General features: G+C 37.2%; 1 protein-coding gene across 3 annotated transcripts in view; it reads left to right on the top strand.

The window, feature by feature from the left end:
• FAF1 (Fas associated factor 1) overlaps positions 1–24,026 on the top strand; it is a 498,736-nt gene that overhangs the window by 359,755 nt on the left and 114,955 nt on the right. For all 3 annotated transcript variants that reach the window (XM_053575767.1, XM_053575768.1, XM_053575766.1), the window contains one exon: positions 17,173–17,327. In XM_053575767.1, coding sequence (XP_053431742.1) covers positions 17,173–17,327 — 155 coding nt within the window. The remainder of the gene's footprint in view (positions 1–17,172; positions 17,328–24,026) is intronic.

Here is a 24,026-nt window from a genome sequence, read left to right as displayed (position 1 = left end):
ACACAGATGAGTAATAAGAAATAATACAAATATAACATTTATAATAGAAAAAAACTGGAAATACCTTAAATATTCATCAATAAAGGACTGAGTAAATCAATAATGATAAATTTATACAGTGGAATACTTTGCAACCATTTAAAAGAATGAAGATACTTTATATATATTGATATGGAGTGATGTTCAAGATATATTAAGTGAAAAACTTAAGGTACATCATAGTATATATAGTATATCTGCTTTTGTTGGAAAAATTACATATGTATAAAGGTAGGTAGATGATAAAAATTAAAAAATACCTACATCAACCATTTGCTATGACTTCCACCACTCTACTGGGTCTCAAATATATATAATCTGGGACATAAGACATTTCAGATAATGCATACTTCGCTGTTACACTATTATAAATCACAGTGGGCTATTTTCTCTGGATTAAATGGGCGAGATGTCATGTTAGCAATGAAGGCTCTCCCTTCATTGCATGAAGACTAACCTTGATTCACCCCAAGTCTCAACTTTCATGTTGTCTTTTCCTTTTATGGAATCATGGTTCCTTCCTTCTTTTTGGTTTTTTTTTGTTATTGTTGTTTTAGACAGAGTCTCACTATGTCGCCCTTGATAGAGTGCCATAGTGTCACAGCTTACAGCAACCTCAAACTCTTGGGCTTAAGCCATTCTCTTGCCTCAGCCTCCCAAGTAGCTGGGACTATAGGTGCCTGCCACAACGCCCAGCTATTTTTTGTTGCAATTGTCATTATTGTTTAGCTGGCCCAGACCAGGTTCGAACCCGCCACCTTCGGTGTATGTGGCCAGCACTGTAACCACTGTGCTACAGACACCGAGCTACATCGTGGTTCCTTCTTGGCCATCTGAGAATAGGTTTTCTCTCTTCTTACTAACCAGATGTACAAGGTGGAAAAACAGAGCAAGATGGAACTTTCTAAATGACCAGTTAATCAGGTTACTTTCCTCAAGCCATGATAATTATAATCCCTTAAAATATGATTTGTGTTCCATTGGTAGGTTGTCAGAATCTTTCTCTGGGCCAAGAGTGAACCCATAAAAGCTTATTTTTTCTTCAGACCTTATCAGTTAATGATAGTATAAACTAAGTTCTATATCATTTTTTATATATCATTCCCAGGATTTCTTATAGTCTGCCTATTAAGAATTAGAATTGGGTTTAGGGGTGGCGCCTGTGGCTCAGTCTGTAAGGCGCTGGCCCCATATACTGAGGGTGGCAGGGTTCAAACCCGGCCCCTGCCAAAACTGCAACCAAAGAATAGCCGAGCGTTGTGGCTGGCGCCTGTAGTCCCAGCTACTCGGGAGGCTGAGGCAAGAGAATCGCTTAAGCCCAGGATTTGGAGGTTGCTGTGAGCTGTGTGACGCCACGGCACTCTACCGAGGGCCATAAAGTGAGACTCTGTCTCTACAAAAAAAAAAAAAAAGAATTGGGTTTAGTTGCTTATATCAGAAAAATAAATATTAGTAATGGTTTAAACACAACTGAATTTAATTTCTTCCCTCGAAGAAGTCCACAGGTGGTCTCTCCAGGCCTGGTGCAGTGCGTTACAGACTTAGAAACTTGGGTTTCTTCTATCGTGTTACTTCCCTGTGTGGCACGATTCAGGTTCTCTTATGATTCAGGATGACTTCTGGAACTTTTGCTTAAATTGGGACCAGATTTTAGGCTGAGAAATAATAGTTTTTATTTTAGCCATCCATTAACTAAAAAAATAAATAATAGATTTTCTCACTAAAACAGAAATGGAAAATATTTAGGGATTATTAGCAGTCTCTGTCACTCTATTAAATGAGTGATGATTAAGAGTTATTCCAGGGAGGCGGAGCAAGATGGCAGCCGAGTAACAGCTTCCTTGCATCTGGGCACCGTGAGTCTGGGGATATAGGACTCCAGGCATCTCTGGCTGGTGGGATCTGCCTATCATCACCCCTGAGAGGATACGGGAGTCAGCGAGAGACTTCTGGACCCCAAGAGGAGGACTAAAACAGTGGAAAACCAGCAAGTGGTCGCGTGTGTTCAATCCGTCTAAACCCGCCGCAATTGTAAGTTCAGTAGCAGCGAGACTGCAAACCAGAAAGGCCTTACCTGTGAACTGTTTTGGTGTCTTTGGACTTGGCACTCAGCTGAACTGCCTTGGGGAGAGCCTGAGCGGGAGTGCGGAGAACTTTGGCCTTTGTCTAGGGCCCCAGTCTGAGCCGTTGAGCCAGACGGAGCTAATAGTGTTTGGCTCTGGGTCACAGGCAGACATTGTGAGCAATCTGCCCCCGGCAAGATCCGCCCTCAGGGTCGCAGAGCTGGAATTGGGTGGGAGCTGGTAACCCAGCGACCAAGTAGCCTAAGGGCGGGATCTGAGCCGCCTTGCAGCCCTAACCCTCGACGGCAGAGGGAGACCAGTTTTGACACACAGGGTAAGTGGATAGCTACTTCAGCAGTGATTCCAGCGACAAGCACTTCCCTGAGAAAGCTTCTGCTCAGTAAGTGAACAAGTTCAAAGTGCCTTTTAAGTAGGCTGAAGAGAGATTTAGGGTGTCTACCTGCTGGGGTTTGAGAAACTAGCAGCCTCCAGTCATATCAGAACTGTGGTTAACATCTCATACCCCAGAAGACCACGTGTTGCCCAGACAATATTCAATAACATATACATACTGCTTTGTTTTTGGTTGTGGTTTTTTTTTTTCTGGTTTGGTTGTTTTTTTTGTTTATTTTGATGTTGTGGATTGTTGTTTTGTTTTTTAAGTTCAACCTTTTCCATACAGATCCTTTTTCTTTCTCAATTTTTCTAGTTTAATTATAATTTCCCATTGCTGCCTATTTCAATAATTAGAACTTCATTTTTGTTAGTGTTTCTACCGCTATTATTTGGTTTTTCCAGCCAATTTTATCCCGTAAAGTTTTCTGTTTGCTTGTTTTGGTTTGATTTATAGCATTTTTGTCTTTCCTCTCTACTTGGTGGAGGTGGGGTACTGTGTCTGATCAGGTTAGCAAAGAGCTGCTGACCTCAAGGGAACCACCCAACTGGGCACCCCCAGAAGGTGGGTTTTTTTTTAAGGTTGTATCAAAGTACCCTACTGTACACCTATATTGCTCTGTCTCCCTCTTTCTGTGCCTCTCTTCTTTTTGTCAATATTCCCTTTACCCACCCCCTCTCCTTTCTCTATTTTTCTTTTTTTTTCCTTATCACTCGGTCCTCCTTTCTTTCATCCCTTTTTTGCTCTTAAACCTTCTCACCCTTCTGGTCCTGTAACCCTTAGTCCACAGGCACGAGAACTTAAAGAGCAAGAGGAAGTGACAGGAAAATTAGGGCAAGGAAACAGATAAAAGAAATCACCCATGAGGAAGAATCAGCAGAAAACTCCAGGCAACATGAAGAACCAGTCCAGAACAACCCCGCCAAGGGGCCATGAGAGGATTCCACCTATACAGAAATGTTAGGAATGACAGAAAGGGAATTTACAATACACATGTTGCAAACAATGAAAGAAATGATGGAAACAATGAAGGAAACTGCTAATAAAGTGGAAAATAACCAAAAGGAAATCCAAGAACAGAATCAAATCAGACATGAACGATATGAAGAATATAAAAAGGATATAGCAGAGCCGAAGGAAATGAAACAGTCAATCAGGGAACTTAAAGATGCAATGGAAAGTATCAGCAACAGGTTAGACCATGCAGAAGAAAGAATTTCAAAGGTAGAAGACAAAGTTTTTGAGATAACTCAGATAGTAAAAGAGGCAGAAAAGAAGAGAGAGAAAGCAGAACGTTCACTGTCAGAATTATGGAACTTTATGAAGCGTTCCAACATACGAGTTATAGGAATTCCAGAAGGGGAAGAAGAATGCCCCAGAGGAATGGAAGCCATACTAGAGAATATTATAAATGAAAATTTCCCAAATATCACCAAAGATTCTGACACACTGCTTTCAGAGGGCTATCGGACCCCAGGTCGCCTCAACTCTAACCGAGCTTCTCCAAGACACATTGTGATGAACCTGTCCAAAGTCAAGACAAAAGAAAAGATTCTGCAAGCTGCCAGGAGTAAGCGCCAGTTGACCTACAGGGGCAAATCCATCAGATTGACCGCAGACTTCTCTAATGAAACTTTTCAAGCAAGAAGACAATGGTCATCTACCTTTAATCTACTTAAACAGAACAATTTCCAGCCCAGAATTCTGTACCCTGCTAAGCTAAGCTTCAAAATTGACGGAGAAATCAAATCATTTACGGATATACAAACATTGAGGAAATTTGCCACAACAAGACCAGCTCTACAGGAAATACTTCAACCTGTTCTGCACACTGACCACCACAATGGATCAGCAGCAAAGTAAGAACTCAGAAATTAAAGGACAGAACCAAACCTCCACACTGATGCAAAAGATAAAACTAAGCAATGGACTCTCACAAAATAAGACGAATAGAATACTACCACACTTATCAATTATCTCAATAAATGTTAATGGCTTGAATTCCCCACTGAAGAGACATAGATTGGTTGACTGGATTAAAAAACACAAGCCGTCCATTTGCTGTCTGCAAGAAACACACCTGGCTTCAAAAGACAAATTCAAGCTCCGAGTCAAGGGTTGGAAGACAATTTTTCAGGCAAATGGAATTCAGAAGAAAAGAGGAGTTGCAATCTTATTTTCAGATACATGTGGATTTAAAGCAACTAAAGTCAAAAAGACAAACATGGTCACTTTATATTGGTCAAGGGAAAAATACAACAAGAAGACATTTCAATTCTAAGTATCTATGCACCCAATTTAAATGCTCCCAGATTCTTGAAACAGACCTTAGTCTGAGCAATATGATATCTGATAATACCATAATAACAGGGGACCTTAACACTCCTCTTACAGAGCTGGACAGATCCTCTAAACAGAAATTAAACAAGGATATAAGAGACTTAAATGAGACCCTAGAACAACTGTGCTTGATAGACGCATATAGAACACTCCATCCCAACGATAAAGAATGTACATTCTTCTCATCACCCCATGGAACATTCTCCAAAATTGATCATATCCTGGGACACAAAGCAAATATCAACAGAATCAAAAGAATTGAAATTTTACCTTCTATCTTCTCAGACCATAAGGCACTAAAGGTGGAACTCAACTCTAACAAAAATGCTCGACCCCACCCAAAGGCATGGAAACTAAACAATCTTCTGTTGAATAACAGATGGGTGAAGGAAGAAATTAAACAGGAAATCATTAACTTCCTTGAGCATAACAACAATGAAGACACAAGCTACCAAAACCTGTGGGATACTGCAAAAGCAGTTTTGAGAGGAAAATTCATCGCTTTAGATGCCTACATTCGAGAAACAGAAAGAGAGCACATCAACAATCTCACAAGAGATCTTATGGAATTGGAAAAGGAAGAACAATCTAAGCCTAAACTGAGTAGAAGAAAAGAAATATCCAAAATCAAATCAGAGATCAATGAAATTGAAAACAAAAGAATCATTCAGAAAATTAATGAAACAAGGAGTTGGTTTTTTGAAAAAATAAATAAAATAGATAAACCATTGGCCAGACTAACGAGGAATAGAAAAGTAAAATCTCTAGTAACCTCAATCAGAAATGATAAAGGGAAAATAACAACTGATCCCACAGAGATACAAGAGATCATCTCTGAATACTACCAGAATCTGTATGCCCAGAAATTTGACAATGTAAAAGAAATGGATCAATCAAAATCACACCCTCTCCCTAGACTCAGCCAGGAAGAAATAGAGCTCCTGAACAGACCAATTTCAAGCACTGAGATCAAAGAAACAATAAAAAAGCTTCCAACCAAAAAATGCCCTGGTCCAGATGGCTTCACTCCAGAATTCTATCAACCCTTCAAGGAAGAGCTTATTCCTGTACTGCAGAAATTATTCCAAAACATTGAGGAAGAAGGAATCTTCCCCAACACATTCTATGAAGCAAACATCACCCTGATACCAAAACCAGGAAAAGACCCAAACAAAAAGGAGAATTTCACACCAATCTCACTCATGAACATAGATGCAAACATTCTCAACAAAATCCTAGCCAATAGATTACAGCTTATCATCAAAAAAGTCATTCATCATGATCAAGTAGGCTTCATCCCAGGGATGCAAGGCTGGTTTAACATACGCAAGTCTATAAACGTTATCAACCATATTAACAGAGGCAAAAATAAAGATCACATGATCCTCTCAATAGATGCAGAAAAAGCATTTGATAAAATACAGCATCCTTTTCTAATTAGAACACTGAGGAGTATAGGCATAGGTGGCACATTTCTAAAACTGATTGAAGCTATCTATGACAAACCCACAGCCAATATTTTACTGAATGGAGTAAAACTGAAAGCTTTTCCTCTTAGAACTGGAACCAGACAAGGTTGTCCTCTGTCACCTTTACTATTCAACGTAGTGCTGGAAGTTCTAGCCAATACAATTAGGCAAGACAAGGAAATAAAGGGAATCCAAATGGGAGCAGAGGAGGTCAAACTCTCCCTCTTTGCTGACGACATGATCTTATACTTAGAGAACCCCAAAGACTCAACCACAAGACTCCTAGAAGTCATCAAACAATACAGTAATGTTTCAGGATATAAAATCAATGTCCACAAGTCAGTAGCCTTTGTGTAGACCAATAACAGTCAAGATGAGAAGCTAATTAAGGACACAACTCCCTTCACCATAGTCTCAAAGAAAATGAAATACCTAGGAATATCCCTAACGAAGGAGGTGAAGGACCTCTATAAAGAAAACTATGAAATCCTCAGAAAGGAAATAGCAGAGGATATTAACAAATGGAAGAACATACCATGCTCATGGATGGGAAGAATCAACATTGTTAAAATGTCTATACTTCCCAAAGCAATCTACCTATTCAATGCCATTCCTATCAAAATACCAACATCGTACTTTCAAGATTTGGAAAAAATGATTCTGCGTTTTGTATGGAACCGGAAAAAACCCCGTATACCTAAGGCAGTTCTCTGTAACAAAAATAAAGCTGGGGGCATCAGCATACCAGATTTTAGTCTGTACTACAAAGCCATAGTGCTCAATACAGCATGGTACTGACACAAAAACAGAGACATAGATACTTGGAATCGAATTGAAAACCAAGAAATGAAACTAACATTTTACAACCACCTAATCTTTGATAAACCAAACAAGAACATACCTTGGGGGAAAGACTCCCTATTCAATAAATGGTGTTGGGAGAACTGGATGTCTACATGTAAAAGACTGAAACTGGACCCACACCTTTCCCCACTCACAAAAATTGATTCAAGGTGGATAAAGGACTTAAACTTAAGGCATGAAACAATAAAAATCCTCCAAGAAAGCATAGGAAAAACACTGGAAGATATTGGCCTGGGGAAAGACTTCATGAAGAAGACTGCCATGGCAATTGCAACAACAACAAAAATAAACAAATGGGACTTCATTAAACTGAAAAGCTTCTGTACAGCTAAGGAGACAATAACCAAAGCAAAGAGACACCCTACACAATGGGAAAGGATATTTGCATATTTTCAATCAGACAAAAGCTTGATAACTAGGATCTATAGAGAACTCAAATTAATCCACATGAAAAAAGCCAACAATCCCTTATATCAATGGGCAAGAGACATGAATAGAACTTTCTCTAAAGACGACAGACGAATGGCTAACAAACAGATGAAAAAATGTTCATCATCTCTATATATTAGAGAAATGCAAATCAAAACAACCCTGAGATATCATCTAACCCCAGGGAGAATGGCCCACATCACAAAATCTCAAAACTGCAGATGCTGGCGTGGATGTGGAGAGAAGGGAACACTTTTACACTGCTGGTGGGACTGCAAACTAGTACAACCTTTCTGGAAGGAAGTATGGAGAAACCTCAAAGCACTCAAGCTAGACCTCCCATTTGATCCTGCAATCCCATTACTGGGCATCTACGCAGAAGGAAAGAAATCCTTTTATCATAAGGACACTTGTACTAGACTGTTTATTGCAGCTCAATTTACAATCGCCAAAATGTGGAAACAGCCTAAATGCCCACCAACCTAGGAATGGATTAACAAGCTGTGGTATATGTATACCATGGAATACTATTCAGCTATTAAAAGAAATGGAGACTTTACATCCTTCGTATTAACCTGGATGGACGTGGAAGACATTATTCTTAGTAAAGCATCACAAGAATGGAGAAGCATGAATCCTATGTACTCAATTTTGATATGAGGACAATTAATGACAATTATGGTTATGGGGGGGGGAACAGAAGGAGGGAGGTGGGTGTGGCCTTGGTGTGTGTCACACTTTATGGGGGCAAGACATGATTGCAAGAGGGACTTTGCCTAACGATTGCAATCAGTGTAACCTGGCTTATTCATTCAGTGCCCTCAATGAATCCCCAACAATAAAAAAAAAAAAAAAGTTACTCCAGTTCTATATGCTTAAATTCAGCTTGTTTTTATTATTTATAATATTCCACTTCAAATCTGTCAGATAATACTTGATGGTATTAAAAAGCTACTGAACATGTATACCTATAAATCATTGGAATTCTTAGAATTTTCAGAAAAATGCATTTTTATCAATACATTTTTCCTCTCATTTCCTGAGGAAGATGTTAGGACAGCATTCTGAAATTGTCTATGTAAAAAATTACTGAAAAAAAGTAATTCTTTACTGCTGTGGTTCTCCCACTGTCTTGCAATGTGGAAATAGGTGAGATCGGTAAACTATAGATTGTTTTTCTTTTCCTTGGTGGTCTGAGGATGGAGAAGGGGAGTGTTGGTTTTCTACTACCTCTCTAAGTGGGTATCTCGCATTTACACTCATGTTCTGCCTGTTTAACAGGCTTGTGGTTGACTATGGATAATGGTATCCCTCTCAGAAGAGATAGCAGAGCATCAGAAAAATCTTACCAGCACTGTTACGAGGCTACTCCTCCAAAGTCCTTGACGTTGCATCTAAGTGTTGACCTGGAAAACCAATTAGATAAGGTCTTTGGTCTGGCCTTAAACTTCCTACTTCCTTGCATCCACATTCCCTCTCTTAGCTTCCCCAGAGAGCCTGCCTGCCCCTGTAGTTTACTGTAAGAGCTAATCTCTTAAGCTTCTAATTTCCTTATTCATAAAAACTTCAGTCACATGTTGGCCTTCCTCAATATAGTATTTCATTACCGGAGTATTACACTCTGAGCAATGAAAACTGATAAAGATCTGTACCTGAAAAAAAAAAAAAAAAAAAAAGATCTGTACCTGATGAACATTTGCCAACCTAATTTTATGAAGAGTTTGATTTTACTTTTTAGGCTTTTTTAAAATCCTCTGACTTTTAAATGATGCTTCTCCCTACATGAGATTCAAAAACACCTGTGTCTTTAAGATTTCAGAATGCTGTCCCAATATCCTCCTCAGGAAAAGATAGAAAAAGACACCATCCTGGTATCACCTCATCTTTAGCAGCTGTCTGTTTCCTTTTGCATCCTCTCCAGTTTGCTTACTGCCTTTTGGCCTCTGAAGTCATCTTTGGAAGCCAAACAAGGCAAAGTCTCATGATTCTTTTCACAATATAGCTTGCACTGTGGCTTTTTACTCTTTAAAAATACCTGGCTTGGTATTCTTTGAACACTTTGGGCCCTAGACACTAATGAGTTTTTCCCAAAATTTCTGTTTACTTTTCTTGTTTTCACTCCCTTTCCTCATTATCACTTGAATTTAAAATCCAGCTTTAGTCACAGAGAAGTCAATTATCCTGTCCTACTTTTATTTTTTTTATTTTTTGTAGAGACAGAGTCTCACTTTATGGCCCTCGGTAGAGTGCTGTGGCCTCACACAGCTCACAGCAACCTCCAACTCCTGGGCTCAAGCGATTCTCTTGCCTCAGCCTCCCGAGCAGCTGGGACTACAGGTGCCCGCCACAACGCCCGGCTATTTTTTGGTTGCAGTTTGGCCGGGGCCGGGCTTGAACCCGCCACCCTTGGTATATGGGTCTGGCGCCCTACCGACTGAGTCACAGGCGCCACCCTATCCTGTCCTACTTTTAAAATTCAGCTCAAGTGTCACCTTAACAAACAAGCAGCAAGTCTGATGTTCAGGCCTTGATCACAGAAGCACCTCTACAGACTCATCATTACTAATGGCCAGCCTTCCCTCCTCACTGCTCCCATCTAGACAGTGTTGGACTCTGACCTTCAGGACTATATGGCACCCATGTGGAAAAGAAGAAGGTGAAGCTAGAAACAAGAAGTGGAGAGGTACCTGTAGTCCCAGCTATTTGGGAGGCTGAGGCAAGAGAATCACTTAAGCCCAAGAGTTTGAGTTTACTGTGAGTTGTGACGCCACGGCACTTTGCCAAGGGCAACATAGTGAGAGTCTATCTCAAAAAAAAAAAAAAAAGAAGAAGTGGAGAGGGTCAAGTAGGAAGCAGGCAGGGAAGGGCCAGAAGGAAGGAAGGTGAATTAGGAAGTGAAAAGGGCCAGGTATGAAGTATAGGGAAAAGAAATAAAATATTGACTTAAAATAGACTTTAAATGTTCATCAGTTAGTGAATGAATAAACAAATTATGATGTATCTGAACAATGGAATGCTATTTAGCAATAAAAATTTAAAAACTGGTGGTACATTTTATAATGTGCATAATCCTTAAAAGAATTTTTACTCTAAAATTCCGTTAATAAGACATTTTGGTCTAGGCAAAACTGTTGGCACAGAAATTGGATTATTGGTTAGCAAAGCTAGAGATATGAAAAGAAAAGAGGTAATAAAGATTCCCACAAGGGGGTGGCCTCTGTAGCTCAGATGGGGTTCCAGCCACATATCCTGAGGGTGGCAGGTTCAAACCTGGCCCAGGCCAGCTAAAACAATGACAGTTGCAACAACAACAACAACAAATAGCCAGGCATTGTGGCTGGTGTCTGTAGTCTCAGCTACTCAGGAGGCTGAGGCAAGAGAATTGCTTAAGCCCAAGAGTTTCAGGTTGCTGTGAGCTGTGACACCATACCACTCTACCCAGGGCGACAGCTTGAAACTGTCTCAAAAAAAAAATAGATTCTCACAATTCCCACAAGGAAGTTTTGGGGTGATGGTAATATTTTATATCTTGACTAATACATGCCTATATACATATTTCTAAATTCATAGAACTGTATACCTATATAGGTGAATCTTACTGTATGTAAATAAAATTTCATTTGAATCTAATATAAAAATAAATTAATTTCTGTTCAACAAAGGGAAAGAAAAGAACCATATGGCACCCACGCACAATAAAGTGAAATAACTTTACCAAGGCCTCCCATGGCTGGGAGGTAGCAGAACAGGAATTTGAACCCAGATAATGTGGCTTCATCCTGCCCTGCTTCTGTTCTCACCGTATACTTACCTTGAGTCATGGTTATATGCTGAGCTGTACCTATGAACATATGTATACAAGAACAGGATTATAGAAATATCAGAATACTGGCAGAGTACTGGAATGATCCAAATTAGATTCTGGACTTAATACATAAAACTGCTACAAAGGACATTTAGGGGTACTTGGGGAAACTTTGAATATAAATTCTACCCTAGATGATATTATTGTAACAATACTAAATGTTTTGTTCATAACAAAGATATGATGGTTATATAAGGGAATGTACTGGAATGTACTGTTCTCAGGAGACAGATACTAAATGTGTTGAAGATAGAAGCATCATGATGTGTCAACCTTCAAACATTTCAGGGAAACAAGTGTAAAAAGAATGATAAAGCAAATATGGCAAAATGTTAATAATTGGTAAATCTATATAAAGGCTATAAACAGGTATTGTGTCAATGTATCCACTGTTTGTGTCAAAAACCCACCACCAAACTTAAAAGAATGGTAATGATAATGATTCTGATTATTATAGTGATGATAGCCCTGATGGAAAAGGAAAACAAATGGGAAGAAAAGAAATAAAGCCAGGTTCCAGTTTACACAAAAGAAATTATTTTATGCTATAATTCTTATACTGAAAAAAGCTATGAACTACATTGTACTATTTCTAGAAATTATGTGTTATAACAACTTAAAATCATTGAACACACGGATTATGGATGTTTTGGTATGCATAAAGAAATGCTTCTTTTTAGTCCATCAGGAAATATTTCCTGAGGGTCTGTTCTGTGTCTGGCATATTTTGAAACATAGCTCATTTCTTCTAGCTCCAATGTTCTGTGATTCTGTGATACTAAACATCTAAATACAATAGCCACTGTAGCTCAAGACAAAATCACATTGGTTGCTGTTTGCTGGACATTTCCTAAGTATCAACTTTCAGTACCTTAGCTTCTGGATTTGAACGTGAAGATTAGTGAGTCACCGAAGGGAGGGACACAATAGGCATCTCAGACTCTATTGCCAGTAGGAAAAAATGAAGGAGATGCTTAATCTTTCATGTATAAGGCTGCTATTTCTCTTAAAATTGCTTTCAAAACCCTTTATTTTGCCTGGATAGTTCAGGAGTCTATATCCTCAGCTACTTTGCATTCTGTGTCTATCATGGGCCAGGCATTGTAAATAGGCACTTTACCTACTTTATCCACAAAGTTTACAACAACCCATCTTGCCTTGTGGTTGTTGAAGTTTAGAACAGAGCTTTCTATTATTTTCAAGGCTGGAGACTTTCCTTTACACTGTGTTACCAAAACCTGGATCACAGGGAGGGAGTCTGAGGATAGTGTAGCTGGATTGCTTGTCTTTGTAGTCTACCAGACTAGACTTCTGCCAAATTAGAAAGGACAAATCAAATATAAATTCTTTGTAATACCTCGATATTATTACTTGTTATATTGTACTATAAATAAATATTTACCTCCCCATATACCTACCCCAACTCTTTGAGGGTAAAGGACTTTGTTTTACTCATCTTTACATTCTCAATGCCTAACACATAGGTACTTTTTAAATGTTATTGAACTAAATTATTAATGGGCCAAAGGAAAAACTGGTTACAGTAATAAAAAACAAAAAATTTTCTTATGCTTTTTCTGTAGTCCTAGGTGCCCTTTCTTTACAAAAGCAGTTTTCTGATTGTTTTGCCATTTTAACTCTCCCAAATTATTTGATATGCTGAACCCAGTTCTTACTGTTTTGGCCTGTGCTTAATTGAGCTCAACAAGGCAATCAAAAATCTGAATTTGGAGTTCATCTATCTGTGTCTAGAATTTAATCAGATTTTTATATATTAGTAGCATTTGCATATTAAGAATCTTTATGTTTTGCTTATTTACTGTCATAATAGCAGAAGAAAGTTTTTTGTCAAAAGTGTATTATGTTGCAGAAAAGATTATTTTAAGATTACTCAGTTGGAAAGCTACTATGGGAGTACCCCTAGCCTGAAGATCCTCTTTTGATACTTTTTATCATCTCCTTTTTCACATTCAGTTTAGAGCTTAAAGTGGGAATTTTTTTAAGTGTTTCCTGGCTTCTCATGTTTAACAGTGTCAGGGGTTTGTGTCCCTGGAACGAAAACTGTTTCTACAGAGCCTTTTTTCTCAGCTTCCAGTGAAAAGAGGGGCGAGGCAAGCCAATCGCTTACCACAAAGCAGTGCCACCACAAAGGAAAGATTAAGGGTTTAGAGAAAGGTCAATGTGGGTTTTTCTCTAACTAAACACTTTCCTAAAGTTTCCTTGTGGAAAAATAATGAAGTCATCTCAGAGTTTTTAAAGAATTTTTATTTCTTTTTCACCGTCTGCATTCGCTTGTCTTCTCAGCATGGATGTTTAATCTTCCTAGGCTTTGTGAATTGGCCCAAATGAGTAAGTGGTGAGCTGTCTCTCTAGGAGCTAGAGGCTTATTCTAAGGGCCTAATCACTGAGTAAACACATCTTTGCCCTCCCTCTCACAACTGCGATATAATAGTCGAGATTCTAGCACAGTAACCTGGATATTGCAGGGACCAGTGCTTTGAAATGCAGAATGGTTGATCCTCCAAAACAGACAGTGCCTGATCTTCGCCTGCCTCTTTCTTCTTTTTTAAATTAAATATTGCCAAAGAGATGCTGTTTTATTGCTTGATATTGTGCATTAGTGCCCTGGATTTCCAAGTTTATTTTCAGTCAACACTGCGGGCTGCACCTATGGGGAACTTTGCATGTTGGGTTTCTTAGTAGCCTCTTCAGCACATGTGTGTTTGGTTTGGAGGAACATTTAAATTAAATCAGTGAAATAATGATGTAAATCACTAATCTCTTTCCCAAAGTCTAAATGTTCCGTTGCAGTGTTCTTGAGAGAAATATGCATTTTAAAGATTTAGCCATTGCCATTGTTTGGTTAGAAATGTGCTGATTTAAAAAGTGGACAGCTCTCTTGTTCCCAGTGTCTCATTAAATGTAGTTGCTGAGATACGATCAAGCTGAATTAGAGGTTGACATCCCCGTGTCTATTCAGCTAGAGAGCTCCTAAGAAGAGGAGCTGTGAATTTGTTAGTGGTGCCAGATTCACGTTCCTTTTCCTAAAACAGCAGAATTCTCAATTCGTTTACTAAAACAGATTTAGTTTAGCCGCTGCCATTGGGTGTCTTTTTTGCCAGGGGGGCTGTGGTTGGTATCAGCTTCCAAGGTTTTTATTTTTTTGTTTGTTTGTTTTGTGTTTTTTTGTAATTAAATAGGCTGCAACTTAGGCTAGTTTAAAAATATAAAGAAGACTAAAAGAGACCCCATCCTTGCCCTTGAGAGACTTAGTCTAGAGGGGAAACTGGTAAACAAGTAGGGGAAGAGATGGAGGCCCAGCAATGGAAGCTCTTAACTTTGCCTGAAGGAATCAGAGAAGGTTTCAGAGAGGCTTTTGCTTTGAGCCTTAAAGGATGAGTAGGAATTTCCTAGATAAGTATCTCTCCAACAAAGTGTCTGATTACAAACTTCCTAGAAGCTAGCTACTGTTCTTTGCAGACGTCAACATGGATGAAGAAACCCCGAGTCTTTCTTGTTCACTATTTTATTGTCAGTGCTTCCTGCTGGGCCTGACACAAAGAGTATTTCAACAAATGCTTGTGGAATGAATGAATAAATGAATTAACACAAGCAAGATCGGATCAGCTGAGCTACTTACACCCAGGAGTCCTGTCCTTATTCGCATTCCATGCTGTGTCCGAGTCCTGGACGCACTGATGTTATAAGCAGTCTGGCATCTTCATGTTACATGAGCACTCCCTCAAGCCTTGACTACAGTGTAGTTAATTTCTGTCTCTCACTGTAATGTCAGAGAAAGAACACTTAGGCTTGGAGTCAGGCAGGACAATCTGGTATTCTATCTCAGCTTTATTACTTACTAATCAGCTATGAAATTTGGGACAAATCATCTTTCTAAACTTTAGTTTCTCCATACTCTAATGAAGTTATGTCTGTCTTACTGGTTTATTCCTAAGATTATTGATCCTATTCATACTAGAAGCTGTTAGAATCTTAATCTAACTCTGGCTAACTTCATTTAGTACAAAATTTATCTTGGAAGAAAATATTTTAATGATTGCTTTATTATTATTATTATCATTATTATTATTTGGATTCTTTATCAAGATAATTCCAAGCATCAGAATTCGTTAGCCTTTCATCAGCATGACTCTCATATTTTTCTATAAATATACTTTTGTTTAAAATCCCAAATTTTCATTTACTATTGTCACATCTTTATTCAATATGAAGGGAAAGATCCTAAGGTTCCTTGAAAGTTTCTTTTGGTAGTATTTTACAGATTGGTTTGTATGTTGTATTTACTATAAAATTTTATCTTCCTTTTTATTTATTTATTTATTTTTATTTGTTTATTTTTGAAACAGAGTCTCAATTTGTCACCCTTGGTAGAGTGCCATGGTGTCATAACTCACAGCAACCTCAGACTCCTGGACTTAAGCAGTCCTCTTGCCTTAGCCTCCCCAGTAGCTGCGATTACAGGCACCTGCCACAACACCCAGCTAGTTTTTCTATTTTTAGTAGAGATGGTGTCTTGCTCTTGCTTGGGCTGGTCTCGAACTCCTGAGCCCAAGCTAACCACCCGCCTTGGCCTTGCAGAGTGCTAGGATTATAGGCATGAGCCACCATGCCTGCTCTATCCTTATTTTTCTGTTAATTGTAACTACTCCTAAACTCAGTTCTATAAGGTAGCACCAAGAAGTCAGCAATTTAGTCTCTTTTATCCTCATAGACATTGTTGTTGAAGCTAACATGTTATAAATTATAAGCTGAACTACTTTTGCCCATTGTTCTTATTATACCTATTTCCTTATCAATTTCAGTTTCAGTTATTTAATTGAATATTCAACTGTGACAGAGGATACTTTTAAAACAGCAAGTGCCACCTCTTGAAAGCAAGTTTAATTGTGGCAGACAGGACAGATAATTATCTAACTAAGAAATCACATTTCTGGACATTTTCTGAAATATAAACTAGAAAGAATTCATGTGAATGAATATCATCTTTTCAAATGGCAATTAGATGTTACATGCTCTTAAATAAGGACTTTAATGTGGGAAACTGTTATCTGTGGAACTAAAACAAACCTTCATTTCAGACCTTTTTATTTCAAGCAGAAGAGACTACTCAGTGTTCAGATTAAAAGCATTAAAAAAAAATGTAAGAGAGATTTTGCCATCCAGTCTTAGTATTTTTTCTCTGTATAGTTGAACAGTTCAATGTTAATGTTTCTCTTCATGTATCAAGTACATAAGAAATGAGAAGAATGGTAATTCCATTTTATCTGAGGAAAATGCAGTTCTGTTATAATTTCTGCTTGAGATAGGTTTGCACATTAAATGTTATCTATAGTAGCAGTCTGTAAAACTAGATATTATCATCCTAGCTTTTTCAAAGTAGAAGGAAGCAAAATTTATTGGTATTTATAGATGCTTTAAGAACTCCAAAGGTAAGGTACTCTTTTAGGGAATGGCATTTAATTTTTGCCCTTGTTATTCATGTGGACTGATTATGCCTCTCCAAATTCCAGAAATCTTGCTACATTAGTGGATTTTTTTTTAATTAAATCATAGCTCTATACATTAATGTAATCGTAGGGTACAATGTGCTGGTTTTATATACAATTTGAAATATTTTCATCAAACTGGTTAACATAGCCTTCACAGCTAATGGATGTTTTAATCTGTCCCTTTTTCTCCCCTTTTCAGAGAAAGCTTCTTGCTATCTACCTCCACCATGATGAAAGTGTGTTAACCAACGTGTTCTGTTCACAAATGCTTTGTGCTGAATCCATTGTTTCTTATCTGAGTCAAAATTTTATAACCTGGGCGTGGGATCTGACAAAGGATGCCAACAGAGCAAGGTAATGCTGTTGTTCACAAGTAATAAACCTCTATTTTTTTTTTAAGTTGTCTTTGTGTTTGGTTTCTGTCATCATAAACACTTTTCATTTTTTATCTTCAGCATTAAATTCTCTACCATTGCATTTCATTAGATGGGCGCTATTTGTTGTGGCTGTCACATGCGGTTATTTATAATTGTGAAAATATACCTTAACTGATAATAAAAGACTCTTCTTAAATTTAGGAATGACCTGAAAAGAAAAATTAATTTCTCTCATCTTTTTTGCAGTATGACAGATACAGTACAGTTCTAATATGTTGTTGAACATTTAAGAAAATCACTGTTTTTAATGATAGAAAAGGCAAAGCAAATCTAATACATAATCCAGTAGTAAGTTTATTTTTTAATAACTTCATTAAAGAAGGCAGGACATTCTGGACCGTCCGGTGGATTTGGTAATAGCTTAATGCTAGCATATGCTAATTGACGTACTCGCTTTATTGCACACATTCTTTTGCACACAGCCAGCAATAAATCCATATTCTCAATCGGAAAAAACAAATCTCTTTCCTACCTGTCAGCATAAATTTACAAGTTTGTTAATCATAATATCTGTAAGTGATAATTCCTTTGCCTATTTGAGTTTCCCATCTGAAATATATTTCATCATGTTTAATTACACATGTGAGCATAACATCCCATGATGCTACTTTGGGTGTGTTAACACAATCATAATCCCAGGCTGTTGGATTATGAACAGGGAGATTGAATTAATTCATTTCAAGGCAGGCCTATTATAGTTACCTTATTTAAGCAATTATAGAACAATTAGAAATCATCTGATACGTCTTTTTATTATTGTATGGCTCACTGAATTTTTGGTCGTCATTCAGACTTTGTTTTATTTAATGTAAATCTGTAAAGAAAGATGAGTCTTCCCCTTAAATGTGGGGCAAAGGAATGTTGAAGTAATTTCTTCATCTAATACTTCATTTCTTTAAGCAAATGGTTAGGAAATTTCAAAGGAGATGTCTTTCTGCCTTGGAAATGTTCCCTGTTATACATAAATAAAGAACCTTTAGCACCTGTATTTGTTTAAATTAAATCAGGTTATTATTCACACTCAGTTAAAGGTGGTGAAAAGCGGTGCCAAAAACAGATAGAAATGCCACATCCAACGTCTTTCATGAGGCAAAATACGCAGACTGGAGACTTGGCTAAATCTTTGCCATTCATTGGCAGTAAGGCATCTCCTCCTTTCCTTTTATCCACAACTTGATGGAGAAGGAAACACTATTTCTAAACCATCTGTAGTGGCTAAGTTCAGTGGGCTACCTGCTGTTATTTTGTTCTATCCTCCATTTAATTCTTTAGTTCCTTTTATTTTACAATGACAAAAAATTGCAGTGTAGTTTCTTTTGAAAAACAGTGTTGGAGGGGTTTTTTTTTATGACTGGCAATCAACAGCCATGTAATTGCTTTGTTATGTTTTACTAAAGAAGTCTGTTAAGTAGCACAACTTTGATACACTAGTAATAAGAGTTTGCAGGTTACAGAGACACCTGTGGTGACCAAAGCGACAGAAGCTGCTTATTAGAAAGAGCCAGTACAGCTGTGTCCTATTAACTCCTTATGACACTCTTTTAAAAACACTAAATAAAGGCCTTGTTTAAGGCTTTAGAGCTATTTCTCAATGAATTGCAGGACCAACTGTGAAGTGTGATAGGATATTTCAATCTATATTTTTTTAAATGTGGTATTCCGTTATTGTCATAAAAATAAAAAGAAGTGATATTAAAGACTGAAAATAGAAACATAAAGGAATTCAATTATTAAACATTTAATATATAAGAAACCAAAAGTGGGGCAATGGGGCGAAAAAGAATGGAGTCATTTCTAGAATTTAAGGTACTTGGGATCCTTATTGAAAATCTAATTCTGTCCATATTACAAATTATAAATTATTTTAAGTTAAGGTGTTAAATTTCTCTATATGAAAATAACAAATAAAATTACATGGCTACTTTTCATGCCTATTTTCATCATTTTTACTATTAAGGAAAATGGGTAAATACACATTTTACAAACACAAGGTGAAAGTTCATTAGAATAGCGTATTCTCTAAAAAGAATAAAAGGAGATTTCCTCAAAACCATAGATAATTAATTAGGTTGATTCATTGCCCAATAACAAGGACAATTTTTATTTTCTATGCCACCTATCCTAGATCTATCTAAATAAAATTGTGCAATTGAGTTTTCTCCTGTATGATCTTTCTTGGATTTTTATCCTACACTTACCCAAAGTTATCTGTCATGAAAATTGCATCATCTATTAGATGCTTATAACTTTGAGTTACAGAACCTCACACTTTCACTCAGTTTAATGGAAGACTGCATGCACTAATATTTATTGATTTGTGGGCTGTGTATCAGAAGTCTTATGTGATCATTTACATGTTACTAGTGAGCTGAGATGGGACACATTAATATATGGAAATACAGAAAAGATTTCTAGGCATTGTAAGTAATATATTTGTGGATTTCCTTTTAACTGTGATTTTTTTTTTTTTTTTTTTTTTTTACCACAGATAAAAGTTTTGAAATAAATTCCTGTTGGTAGCTTATCTGAGCCCATAGCTGATTTGCCTAGTTCAGGCTAGTCATATAGAGAATTTTGGGCCTGTGGGCTATTTGATCTGGGTGCTTCCTTGGTGGTTTTTCAGGACTACCACCTGGTGTTATAGCTGGGACATAAACGTCTAATATGGCAAAGGACTTGCCAAGCAAATATGCTTTTCCTTAAGCAATACTCTGATTAAGCCTATGAAAACATTAGTTCTTCAGTCGGAATTTACAATGACTCTCTTTTGTGTAGAAAGTAAGTAAAAGACATTGAACTAAATGAATGCCTTGGAAAAGTAACCAGAATATGAGTATCACTTGATATATTAGTTAAACTTCCCGATTTCTCTAACAAACTGGAATTAAGAAAGAAACATTTCTCTAAAATGTTACAACCCCTGTGATTGTTGGTGATTTAAATTTTACACCTCTAGCTACTCGGGAGGCTGAGGCAAGAGAATCGCTGAAGCCCAGGAGTTGGAGGTTGCTGTGAGCTGTGTGATGCCATGGCACTCTACCAAGGGCCATAAAGTGAGACTCTGTCTCTACAAAAAAAAAAAAATTTACACCTCTAGAAATATTCTACTAACTTTCTTTCTGAGTTGAATACTTAAATTGACCAACCCATATCTGTATAAAATGTGTTGCAGTAATTTCTAGGTTGATCTTGGAACATTCCAAATATAAACTTGAGTCACTAAACTTTAGCAGTAGTGATGAATGCTTTTCTCCCAACTAAATTAGGATCTCTTGGAAGGGTTTATTCATTTTATTTGTCTCATGAAACAAAGCACTTTAAAAAATTCTAAGAAAAACCCATAAGCATTTAGCTATGGAGATATATATATATATATATATATATAACTTTGAGTTACAGAACCTCACACTGTATATATTATTTATATATATACTATATATTATATTTAACTAAATATATATTTATAACTAAATATAATATATAACTAAATTATATATTTCTAAAATATATATAACTAAACTAATTATATATTTAGTTATATATTATATATAAATTTGTTTATATATATTTAGCTATATATATAAAATATTTATATATATATTTGCTAAATGCTTATTCCCTCTAAGAATTTTACTTATAATTTCAGTATTATATACTAAATGTTCCCGCCCCCTTGGAAAATTCCGTACAGTCTTGTTGGCTTTCAGGGCCATTCTTTCTTAAAGCACTAGAGAGAAACCTCTTGGTAGTTGAGAGTATGATTTTTATTTTCATTATCATTTTTATTTTCTATTTTTAGAGATGAGTCTTACCATGTTGTCCATTCTAGAGTACAGTGGCTATTCAGAGGATCAGTCATAGTGCAATGCTGCCTTGACTGCTGGCCTTCCATCTCAGCCTCTCCAAATAGCTAGTGCACATTGCTGCACCAGGGTCTAATTTCTTAAATATACATTTGACCAGTGATCTCAATAGAAATAGTAGGATATACCGGTAACTGGAAGAACTAAAACCAGATAGGAAATAGTGAACAAGGAGTTTCTGCAAATCACTTGGTATTTGTGAAGGACTGGCCCAGTACCTCCCATGGATGCCAAAAACTATGGATTTTCAAGCCCCTGATCAGAAATTGGCATAGTATAATATTTGCATATAACCTATGTATATGCTCCCACATACTTTAAATCTTCTCTAAATTACTTAAAATACCTAATACAATGTAAGTGCTGTGTGAATAGTCGTGACATTGTATTGCTTAGGCAATAATGACGAGAAAGGCCGGGCGCGGTGGCTCACGCCTGTAATCCTAGCACTCTGGGAGGCCAAGGTGGGTGGACTGCTTGAGCTCACGAGTTTGAGACCAGCCTGAGCAAGAGTGAGACCCCCGTCTCTACTAAGAATAGAAAAACTGAGGCGAGAGGATTGCTTGAGCCCAAGAGTTAAAGGTTGCTGTGAGCTGTGATGACGCCATGGCACTCTACCCAGGGCAACAGCTTGAGACTCTTGTCTCTAAAAAGTAAATAAATAAAGATAAATAATAATAACAAGAAAAATGTCTGGAATATACAGACATAATTTTTGAAAAATATTTTTGATCCTTGGTTAGTTGAATGAATAGGCATAGAACCCACAGATGCGGAAGACCCAACTATATTCTTTCCTGTTTGTTCATCGAATAAACACTTAATAAATATTTAATAAGCTCTGATGATGAAAAAGTTGAACAAAGCACAATCCTAACCCTCAAAACACTCATAGTCTAGTAGGCAAGGCAGACATACATACTTAGCAGTATAGAAGAACTTCCAGTGTTATACCTGAGGGGGTTCAGAGAAGGACTTACATGACCATAGAAAGATGAAACTAAAATTTCACTCTTCCTATTCAGAGATTTTTATATTACTGTGATAACATTCTTAGTCTATTGTGTTGGCAGATTTTGTTATTTTTTACTAAAGAGTATTAGTATTTAAAACCTCCTAATTGGGTATCTGGAATGGAGAAGGGTCAGTGATTAATTGTGGAAAGGAGAAAGAATAGAAGGAGCTGGCCTGCAAATGTAATCCTATATGGTCTTGAACCAGATTGAGAATTAAGGTCAACCCTGGGTTGGACAGATCTAGAGAAATTGTTTCGTTAATGATTCATATCCTTACAGGCAGACAGTGGAACAAAGGTCAGATTTTTTTTTTTTATATGTAACGTGGAAAACCATCATGGATTTAACTAATATATTTATTTAATACAATAAAAATATTTTTGAATACAATATATTCTTAGTGAATGAGTGTTTAGCCATAAAAGAATAATTTCTTGAAATTCAGTACAGATATTACCTCTAGAAGGCCTTGCCTGTCCCCATCCTTCTCTTCTCGCAGTCTGAGTTAAAATGCACACTCTGTATGTTCTCATAATGTCCCTATACTAATGTGTATTAATAGCACCCATTACACTGTATGATACGGTTTTATATATATATATATATATATTTTTTTTTTTTTTTTATTGTTGGGGATTCATTGAGGGTACAATAAGCCAGCTTATGATACGGTTATTATCTATCTCCCTACTAAGTTATCAGCTCCCTAAGGGAGCCGTGTCTTTAATCTCATTACTTTACACAAGTGCCTTTTAAAAAGGAAGTGCTAATAAATAATTTCTAATAGGCTTATTGAAAACTAATGAATTAAAACCAGTTTGGATAATGGCAAGAGCACTGGAAATATTAGTCCATGCCTCTAATTGTGTGATCCTCTTTATCCTCTAATGGGACTAATAAAGCTGAAGTCTTCATTCTCCTTGCTTGTAGAATGAACTAAAATGTTCAGACTGGGTGCTGGCCCTGCAGGGCCCCAGGATATCATGGCCTATGCTCAGGTGCCCTAATGGCCCCAGGCCATCTGGAAAGGAGCTTGCATTCCAACCCAGATGAGTTCATCCAGTGATTCCATAGTTTCTTCCTCAGATTTCACCAGTATCTCTGTGACACTAAAAGAAGTTGTGGCCTCCCAGATGAGTCCATTCTGGGGTGGTACTGAACCTTTCTACAATAATGGTAGAATGTATATGGGACCAGAATGCTAGACTGCACGGTGACACATGGCAAGCAGGCATGTTGCTCGTGGACACCATTAGAATTAACCATAAACATTACTGCATAAAACATCAGTGCATTTAGTTTTAATTTGTTTCCCTCTATTAAAGCTATTTGGATACTATTTGATACACAGGAACATTGGCACAAATACCCTCCATGCTGAGCTGTGAGTTCTTGGCTGAAGTTGCTTCATAAAGAAAACCCACATCACATATATGGCACACATAGTATTAGTCGTAATATTAATCAGTAATAAATGGATTACTGGGTATCTCTTGTTCTCTTGTTCTTGTTAGGTACTGGTTTAGATTACCTAATTCTAGAAAACTTAGAATTAAACATTGAATTTGACTAAGATAGTGCCAACGGGTAATCAGCCAGCAGCGAGTGCTGAAATATGAATGGCTTATACATAAGTTCCTGAAGTGAAAAAAATTGCACATCTGTGCACATGCTACTAAGTGTTAAATCAGGCATTGCACTCTGTTTCTAAGCAGTGTTCAGAATAGCTGCAAATAG

The sequence above is a fragment of the Nycticebus coucang genome, chromosome 22 (genome assembly GCF_027406575.1).
Source record: "Nycticebus coucang isolate mNycCou1 chromosome 22, mNycCou1.pri, whole genome shotgun sequence".
Taxonomy (NCBI): Eukaryota; Metazoa; Chordata; class Mammalia; order Primates; family Lorisidae; genus Nycticebus; species Nycticebus coucang.
The sequence above is the reverse complement of the archived record's forward strand: the minus strand, read 5'-3'. Positions and strand labels throughout refer to the sequence as shown.